The sequence below is a fragment of the Heterodontus francisci genome, chromosome 11 (assembly GCF_036365525.1).
Source record: "Heterodontus francisci isolate sHetFra1 chromosome 11, sHetFra1.hap1, whole genome shotgun sequence".
Taxonomy (NCBI): Eukaryota; Metazoa; Chordata; class Chondrichthyes; order Heterodontiformes; family Heterodontidae; genus Heterodontus; species Heterodontus francisci.
In genome coordinates, this window is record NC_090381.1 from 58,433,150 (window position 1) to 58,442,685 (window position 9,536).

A 9,536-nucleotide genomic window follows, 5' to 3' on the forward strand; every position below is an offset into this window, starting at 1 on the left:
GGGCCCACACTTAATTATACTCCAGAGAGAAGAGCCATCTTAATGGAGCAAGTCGAACAGCAATTAATGATGGTACCAAATGGAAGGCAGTTCATGTACATTATCAAACCAGGGTTCAGGGTCCCTCAGGGCCGACAGTTATTGTACAGTTCAAATAGTGTGGACAGCACTGATCACATTGTGTAAACATTTCAGGTTTAATTATAGGATGCTGCCTGGCTGGAATCATAGTGCAGCTACCTGTCTCATTATAAATGCAGCATGGAACTATTTGCTTTGAAATAGCAGGTCTTTGGGGGATAAAGTGGGCTGAATTTTAACAGCCCCTTGACGCGGGGGTCGTAGTGGGGGGTCCTGCAAAATACTTGCGGGAGCAGCTCGCCAAGACCCCCAATGCCAAATAGGCCCTGCTGCATTTTACCGGTGGCGGCGAGGCCTCGTTGCGGCCCTGGGGCCTTCATTACATATTTAAATTAATTAAAATGAAACGCAAATTAACTTACTGGCGGCCGCCCACACCGATTTAATGGCCACAAGGGCACCTTGCGCACCTTTGGAACTCCATTTGGAGTTCCGAGGCAAGACACTAGTGGGAAGTGGGGAGGAGTAAAATTATCAGGGCGGAAGGGCAAGAGCAGGGAAAACACTTTTTATTGACTGTGGGGATGGTGGGAGGGGTTGAAGGGAAAATGTGAGAAGGTTGGGGGGAAAGTTCGGGTTGGGAATAAAATACGTTTTCTGAATATAGGGCCATAAAAAACCATGGGGAGGTTGGGAAAGGGCCTCCATTTTCTATATATTTTTTATAAGCAGATGAAAATTCATATACCTTTGAAAATTAAAATTTTTGCTAAGGGCGTGAAACCCTTTAAAAATGGTGCCGGCACCTGCGCAGCGGCGCCGGATGCTGTTGCCGGAGACGGTGCGGCTGCCCCCTCTCGTCACTGGGGGAGGCTGCTTCGCTCCCTTCATTTAAATGAATCCCCGCACAAAATATCGCGGGGGTTCAGCAGCGGCGCTTCCATTTCGGAAGGCCGCTGAGTAAAACCATGCTGCCGTGATGTGCGGCACGCTAATAAAATTCAGCCCTGTAAGCTTGGAATTCCTTGTTGAAGGGATGGTACGTCTACCTTGCCATTTTAACTGCACTACTTCCTTGTTTCTGCCAGGCAGAGGGAGTCAAAACCACCCTCTGTATTATTTGCGTTGAATTTTATCTGCCTAATTTATTTTTCTGCCTGTCCCTTGAAATCACTTACTTGTGAAGTTTACTTCACAATCATGCTCCTTATTTTAAAAAATATTGATATTGTGTCGTCCTCTCTATCCAAATCCAGATCATTTGTATATATTACTCCTTACTCTGACTTCTGGGGGAAAGCACCATTTATCTCCCTCTAGTCTGAAAAAATATTTTCTGTTTTCTGCCCTTCACACATTGTCACATTCCCTTCCATACAATGTTCCTTAATGTGCCGCTTATGTGGCAGCTAATCAAATGCCCTTTGAAAATTGGTACGTATCATGTGCACTGGACTTCTCTTATCAATGCATTCCATTATTGATTGAAAATTTGGGTCAAATTTAATCTAAATCATGCAACCACAATGATAAGCAGGAGCCTACATGTCTTCTTGACTTCAGTTCAGGTACAATGTGCAGAAGCAATTAATCAATCAGCATCTAAAACATGCAACATACACTTTTTGCTCAATGATCAATGTGCAAAGCATGACTGTTTATACACTGTCAGTTGATAAGAGTAAAGATCTGTCTGCATTTCTAATGATACTATGATAAACTGCAATAAGGTCAAGTCAAATTCTTTTACATTGAAACAGTACAAGGCTTTTATAATGAACTGGCTTTCTGAGCTTTTTCCATTATACGTGGCTACCCAACTATTACTGCAATTCCAGACACAGTTATTTCTATCACTTGTGTGCAGTTACACTCCAGTTTTGACTGATTAAAGGAAATCCCGAAGTTTTCTATAGGCATACAAAGGGTGGTAAAAGGAGGAGTGGGGCCGATTATGGACCAGTAAGGGGATTTACACATGGAGGCAGAGGGCATAGCTGAGGTATTAAATGAATACTTTGCAACTGTCTTTACCAAGGAAGAAGATACAACCCAGGCAGTGTTGAAAGAGGAGGTAAGTCAGACACTAGAAGGGTTTAAAACTGATAAAGAAGTATGAGATCGGCTGTCTGTACTTAAAAGTAGATAAAGCATAGAGTACAAGAGCAAGGAAGTTATGTTGAACTTGTCCAAGACACCCAGTTCAGCCTCGGCTGGACTATTGCGTCCAGTTCTGAGTGCTGCACTTTAGCAAAGATGTGAGGGCATTGGAGAGAATACAGAAAAGATTCACAAGAATGATTCCAGGGATTAGGAACTTCAGTTATGAAGATAGATTGGAGAAGTTAGGACTGTTTTCCTTGGAGAAGAGAAGGCTGAGAGATGATTTGATAGAGGTATTCAAAATCATAAGGGGACTGGACAGAGTAGATAGAGAGAAACTGTTCCTATTCATGAAAGAATTAAGACGAGAGGGCACAAATTTAAAGTATTTGGTAAGAGAAGCAAAAGTTACATGAGGAAAAACTTTTTCATGCAGCAAGTGGTTAAGGTCTGGAATGCGCTGCCTGAGTATGGTGGAGGCAGGTTCAATTTAAGCATTCTAAAGGAATTAGACTGTTATACAAAAAGGAAGAACTTGCAGGGTTATGGAGAAAAGTTGGAGGAATGGAACTGAGGGAATTGCTCTTTCAGAGCCAATGCGGACACGATGGGCCGAATAGCCTCCTTCTGCACTGTACCGATTCTGTGATTTTGTGAAATTGGGCCTATATTCTATGGAGTTTAGAAGAATGAGAGGCAATCTAATTGAAACATACAATATTCTGAAAGGGCTTGATAGGGTAGAAGCTGAGATTATTTTCGCTGGTCAGGGAATCTAGACCGCGAGATGACAGTTTCAGGATAAGGGGCACTGAAATGAGCTGAAATTTATTCACTCTTTCTCTACCCCAGAGGGTTGTGGATGCTCCATCATTGAATACATTTAAGGCTGGAATAGGTAGATTTCTGGTCTCGCAGGGTATCAAGGGATATGGGGAGCGGGCAGGAAAGTGAAATTGAAGCCCAAGATCAGCCATGATCGTATTGAATGGTGGAGCAGGCTCGATGGGCCGTATGGTCTACTTCTGCTCTGATTTCTTGTGTTCTAGTCCTGTCATTTCTCACCAAGTACAGAAATTTGCACACATGCACAGAGCTTTGAAAAATTATGTAGCACCATTTTTTCCAATTTTGTATCCATGATTCCATTTGCTGAAGAAATTATTTGCAGAGAACAGGTGAAAGCTCACTGAGATACTATCTACAACTTTATCATTATCTCTCCTGTTGGCACTAAAAGTGCAAATTTCACAAACATTTGCAGTATAAAATCAGAATTCACTTTTAAATTTATTGGCATGTTTCTTAATGACCTATTCTCCTGTGAATAGATGATGTCATCCAGTATGTATCTCTCAAAAAAAAGTAATGGCTAAGTCTCATACTGCTTTGAGATTATGGGCTGAATTTGTTGGAACAAAGGAGCTATCCCTTTACCCACCCAATATACAGAGCTGCTCTGGTCAGACCAGTTTATTCACATGACTAACTGACTGTTGCAGAGTTTTGAACTGAGCGTTTTAAATTGGAGAAACAGTGTTTGAAGACAGAAAGCTGTTTGCTTCTGGACTGAAAAGCTCTTGTGGCTGGCTCGCCACAGCCTCTCCTGTATGCTCCCATCTCTTTCTCATGGAACTCCAAGACCCATTGAAGACACATGAACCCCAAGAAAGAAAAGTCTCCTACAGTGAACAAGGTTTAAGAAGAATACTGGGTCCCAATGAGAAGCAAGATCCACCTAGAAACAAGGACTCTACAGTGAGTTCGAAGCACAGTAACAAGAAAAACCTCCTCAGAGACTGCCTCAAACCATTCCACTTTATTTTTCTTCTGCTCTTTACTGTCTCTATTTCCATATGCTTATCACGTATGCATGCTAGCATGGGGCACAGTGTGTGTCCATAGGCGTTAACCGAATTAGAGTTTTTAGTTTAAGTTTAATTTCACTTTTTTTAAACCTAAGAAAGCCTGTTTGTGCTCATTTCTTTGCCTTATAATTGGAAAGCGGTGAACAAGGATTCACCAAGGGGGAGCTCAAAACATGGTGTGTTTAAAAATAAAACCCTGTTACAGTAAGATCAGGTGAAGGCTGACAGGAAATCCTAGACACGTTTCTCACCTGGTTGTAACACTCACACAAAATAGTAAGCCATAGTTGTGTACAGCAAGTTTTCCCGAAACTTTAAAAAATATTTTCTAAACTGACCTGTGAAGCTCCATCTTCTGGAAAACAGTTGATTCGATTCTTATCCAGAATGTTGAATGGACAACTTGGGATGAAAGGCAGATTTGTATCTTTGAAAGTACAAACAGAGATTCAGCAACACAAGAAGTACACCAATATCAGGCAACACAAGAATCCTTTTTTCTCAGTTCAGTCTTCTAGGTAAAGATGATTCTCATACTATCTCTTCAAATATAATGAACAGGCAACAAATGAATTAATAAGGACATAGTGGTGATTTAATTTCATCAGGGCTGGGGCTCTGATTTGTTTTTTCATGCCACAAGACAATATCCTTTCAAAAATAACTGAAATCCAGAGTTGATGCAAAATTGCATCTTTCAAAGTGAGGGAACCCCAGGTGCTAATGCTGCTTAGAATCCATCTTTCAATAATATGTGCCAAGTCAAATTCATATTTCCCTTAAAATCTAGACAAGTTTATCCTATTGCATAATTGTTTTGTTATAAAACTACAGTCAAGAAAGCTAAATGATTAATAATACAGAATAGCTTTTTTTTTCTATTTACCTTTGTCAGGAGTTCCAGATTCACTTGTGGCTGTAAGTACAATTAAAGCAATGGCCACAATAACCACTAAGATGAACAAAACAATAAGTACTGTTTCCAAGTTAGAAAATGTCTTTCTCGCCATTTGTCAGAGCAAGCAGAAACCTAATCAAGAAATAAATGAGTACAAGTTATTTTATAACATCATGATGTTTACACAGAGGACAAACTCAGATTCTGTTTACTATCTTTCAATCACTTTCTTCATTAGCTTCCCTTATTATGGTATCATAAAAGTTGGCTTCAATTGCTGCTGTACTTTATTCTCTTGCCCTTATTTCAACATTCTTATCATTTGCTAAGCTTAGAGGTCTTCCTTGCTTGCCTGGCTTTAGCTGCAGCCACAGGCTGCCCTGTGGAGGGGTTTGCCCTCCACAACAGTGGCCCAGCTGCTAAGGGCTTTTATCCTATTTTCAAATAGTTGAAGAACGGGTACCCTTTCCCTCACTTATCTTGAAAGGCCACCTTCTGTTTCTGCAGTGCTGGAGGACCTTCTATGGGCAAATATATTCAGTATTTGAGAGTTCCTGAAATAATGATAGGGGGCCACCTAGGTTTGAAACAGAGCCCACTTCATCTACAGTTAAATGACTGAGCTATATCTCAACATAATCTATTTTATTGTGGGGAGACCAAATACAGATTGGTGTCCACTTAGCAGAATCCCTTTGTTCAGTCCGCAAGCAAACGCAAAAGATGAAACACCTGCCCTTTTACCTCCCCACTCCTCACCATCCAAGTCCCAATCACTCCTTCCAGGTGAAATAGTGATTTATGTGTACTTCTTTAAATTTAGTATACTGTATTCGCTGTTCACAATGTGGTCTGCTCTACACTGGGGAGATCAAACACAGATTGGGTGACCGCTTTGCAGAATACCTCTGTTCAATCCGCAAGCATGACCCCAAGCTTCAGGTCACCTGTCATTTTAATTCTCCAACTTGTTCTCATGCTGGTCTCTCTGTCCTTGGCCTCCTGCAGTGTTCCAATGAAGCTCAATGCAAGGAACAGCACCTCATCTTTCAATTACGCACATTACAGCCTTCCGGACTCAACAAAGAGTTCAAAAATTTCAGACCATAACCTCTGCCCCCATTTTGTTTTCTTTTTCATTGCAAGTTTCGGTTTTGACTTTTTTTTCTATTGTTTTTGCTTTCGGATGACAGCTTTTCATCATACTGCCATGGAACCTCCTCGAGACACTTTCTTCGTTTTCTTACTTGTCCATTACCACTCTCTTTGGCCTTGCACCACCAACTCTTTTGTCATTTAACCTCTCCTGTCTTCCACTCTATCACAAACCACCCTTTTGTTCTGTTTCCACCCTCCTCCCCCCCCCCACCCCCACGCACCCCCCCACCCCCCGCCCCCACCACCGCCACCGACTTCAGTTGCTTAAAACATATCATATTTCTAACTTTTCCCAGTTCTGATGAAAGGTCATTGCTCTGTTTCTGCCTCCACAGATGCTGCCTAACCTGCTGAATATTTCCACCATTTTCTGGTTTAATATTCAGTAGGTGGCCTGGCAAAGACCTGAGAGGAACAACATTGATTAAATAAAGCAAAGATGAACAAAAGAATGAAGTCTTACTTTTGGTGATGTGTTTCTCCTATTCCAAGCTTTTCCCTTAGGTCAGGATACTGAGTGCTGTTCAGGTACTTTGGATTATTATTTTGAATCTTGTGTAACACTCCAGCTGTATTATGTGAATTATAATTTGATAAGTAACTAATTAGATGTAAAGCACCCACCCACACAGGATAATAAATGAATGATAGATAGCTTTTCTCCTTTCACTTAGCACACTGATAGGAAGTTAAAATATTATGTAATTTTAATATTTCATGTATTGTGTGACATGGAGACAATCAAGTAATCTGGGAAAAATCATTTTATCATGTGAAACTAGTTGCTCATGGTATTGACTGTTAATTTTTCATTGCTGGTTAAATATTGGCTGTTTTCCTGAATCTTCATGTTTTAAAAGATCCTGAATTATCACGTTAGGACATTGGCTTCTGTGCTAATTTTTAACTATAAAATGCCTTATTTTACAGTATCAGCTAAAATTTGAGAGGGTTGCTGTGATTACAAAGCAAGTAATTTTTAAACTCACATTGCTTTTAAGATTTGAATTCTAATTCTTATTTTAACCATGCTCCTGTATTGATAGGCATTCTTTAGAATAATACTTCAGTTTATTTTATTGAATTGAATTTGGCCAGTCTCAACCCAATTTCTAACAGGCATGAATACAAGAACTAAAAGCCTCACAACTCAACACTATTTTGCAACTAAATTACAATCTTACCTAAAGAGTCCAAAAAGACAAATAATACAAGAACTCAGCAGAAGCTGCTTATTGGAGTACTGACACATTGGCCGGCATTTTCTCAGAAGGGGGTGAGTCCCAATGTCGGGACCATATGCAAGTCCTGAGCCCATGCAGAAAGGCAGCAAAACCGTGACAGCAATCTTTCTGGCGGCAGCCCTGTAAATGGCTGCTGCTGGGCCTGCAATCCAATTAAGGATGGCAGGCTAGCTCTTCACACTGCCGGTTCAACCAGAGGGCCTGCAATTCTGCAGCCTTGGCAGCACCACCGAGACAGATGGTCACAGCTGAAGCTGCAAGGAGAATGAGAGGCTGTCTCCATTTTGAGGCACTCTTGAAAGGGAGTAAGAATTTTTTTTTTCTGCCAGGGTCAGGCAGGCCCCAGCAATCAGAGGGGTAACCTTCCAGCAGCGGTGTTGGGGCTGCAACGGACCCCACTCCTTGGGCCATGGAGCCTCCAGATGCAATGGCCACCCCGGGACACTGTTAGGAGGCCGTCTCCATGCAGCCCGTGGCTTTCCCACACGGCGGGGGCCACTCTGCCACCAGAAAAATGCCAGAAGCCCAGGAAGGTGGCCCTTAATTGGGCCTTTAGTTGGCTAAATTAGCCGCCCTCCTCCGATTGGCGGGAGAATGAACTACTGCCATTTCCATGCTGGTAAAATGGCCGAGCAGTGGGACTGTCAGGGACCGCTTCTGATGCAGCTCCTCAGCATTTTAACAGCCTCCATGCCACCCAGGGCTGGTAAAATCTCAGCCAAAAACAAAATTAAAATATATACTTTAGGTTCAACATTTTAGATCACTCTCCTTTCACTGAGTTCTGGGTTTGAATCCATTCCAGACTGACAAGATGAAAGTTTCCTCCTGATGGACATAAAATGCTACATGAACTGAATTTGGAGAGTACCAACCCAGTTCCTAGTATATATATATATATTTTTTTTTGCACTGGAGTGCTGACTTGGGTTGCATTCGAGTGCAATAACTGAGGATAATTAAGGGTTAATTTTATCTTAAGTCTAATCTGTCTTTTGGTTAGCAGATTGACTTAACAGTTGCTGTTTGGGTTGGAGAAGGTGAGTTTTAGACCAGATTTAAACAGGGCTCACTCAGGCTCTGCTTGCAGCTGCACCTTGTTAATTAGAGAATTGGCTTAAACCAGTTTTCAGGGGCTAGAGTCAGTCAGTATAAAAGTGAGCCATCTTACAGTGCTGATTTTGTTTGCAATAGAGTGCTGACTTGGGTTGCATTAGAGTGCTATAGTGGAAGTTTGGTAACTGAGGAAGTTCAGTGAGGAGGGACCGAGGAGCTCCTTTCATTTCCTACCTTTCCTCAGAGTGAGGGGAACCGAGCTCTTCCAAAGAGCACAGCTGACTGGTGAGTAAGTCTTGGTCGGTATTTTTCAAAGTGGATTGAATTGTAAGTCATTGTTTTAGCAAGACTTAATTGTTTGTTTTTTTAATTATAATCTTCTATAGTTTTAAATTTAAAGGATTTAGTCATGGCAGGAGAGCTTGAAGCCATGGTTTGCTCCTCTTGCTACATGTGGGAAGCCGGGAACATTTCCAGTCCCTGGGACCAGCATGTGTGCAGGAAGTGTGTCCAGCTGCAGCTCCTGGAAGCTCGGGATTCAGAGCTGGAACGGCAGCTGGAAACACTGTGGAGCATCCGCGAGTCTGAGAGCATTGTGGATAGCACGTATAGAGAGGTGGTCACACCGCAGCTGAAGGGACTTGAGGAAGGAAGGAAATGGCTGACCACCAGGCAGTCCAAGAGAAACAGGCAGGTAATTCAGGAGTCCCCCAGGGTCCCGCTTGCAAATCAGTATTCCATTTTGGAGGCTGATGAGGCTGGTTCCTCCAGAGAGTGCAGACAGAGCCAAGCTTCTGGCACCGCAAGCAGCCTGTCTGCACAGGAAAGGGGAAAGAGAGGAAGAGCAATGGTACTAGGGGATTCTATAGTCAGGGGAACAGATAGGCGCTACTGTGGCCGTCAACGTGACTCCAGCATGGTGTGTTGCCTCCCTGGTGCCAGGGTCTGGGATGTCACTGAACTGCTGCAGGGCATCCTGAAGGGGGAGGATGATAAGCCAGAGGTCATGGTACATGTTGGTACCAATGACATAGGTAGAAAGAGAGATGAGGTCTTGCATCAAGAATTCAGGGAGTTAGGCAGTAGACTAAAAAGCAGGACCTCTCGGGTTGTAATCTCTGGATTACT

The 9,536-nt window shown here is 42.4% G+C and overlaps 1 protein-coding gene across 1 annotated transcript in view; it reads right to left on the bottom strand.

The window, feature by feature from the left end:
• si (sucrase-isomaltase) overlaps nt 1-6,635 on the bottom strand; it is a 207,217-nt gene extending 200,582 nt beyond the window's left edge. The window contains exons 1-3 of the mRNA XM_068042180.1: nt 6,572-6,635; nt 4,939-5,082; nt 4,391-4,479 (exon numbers count right to left, since the gene is read on the bottom strand). Of these exons, the coding sequence (XP_067898281.1) occupies nt 4,391-4,479; nt 4,939-5,062 (213 nt within the window). The 5' untranslated portion in view covers nt 5,063-5,082; nt 6,572-6,635. The remainder of the gene's footprint in view (nt 1-4,390; nt 4,480-4,938; nt 5,083-6,571) is intronic.
• Between the last annotated feature and the right edge of the window lie 2,901 nt (nt 6,636-9,536).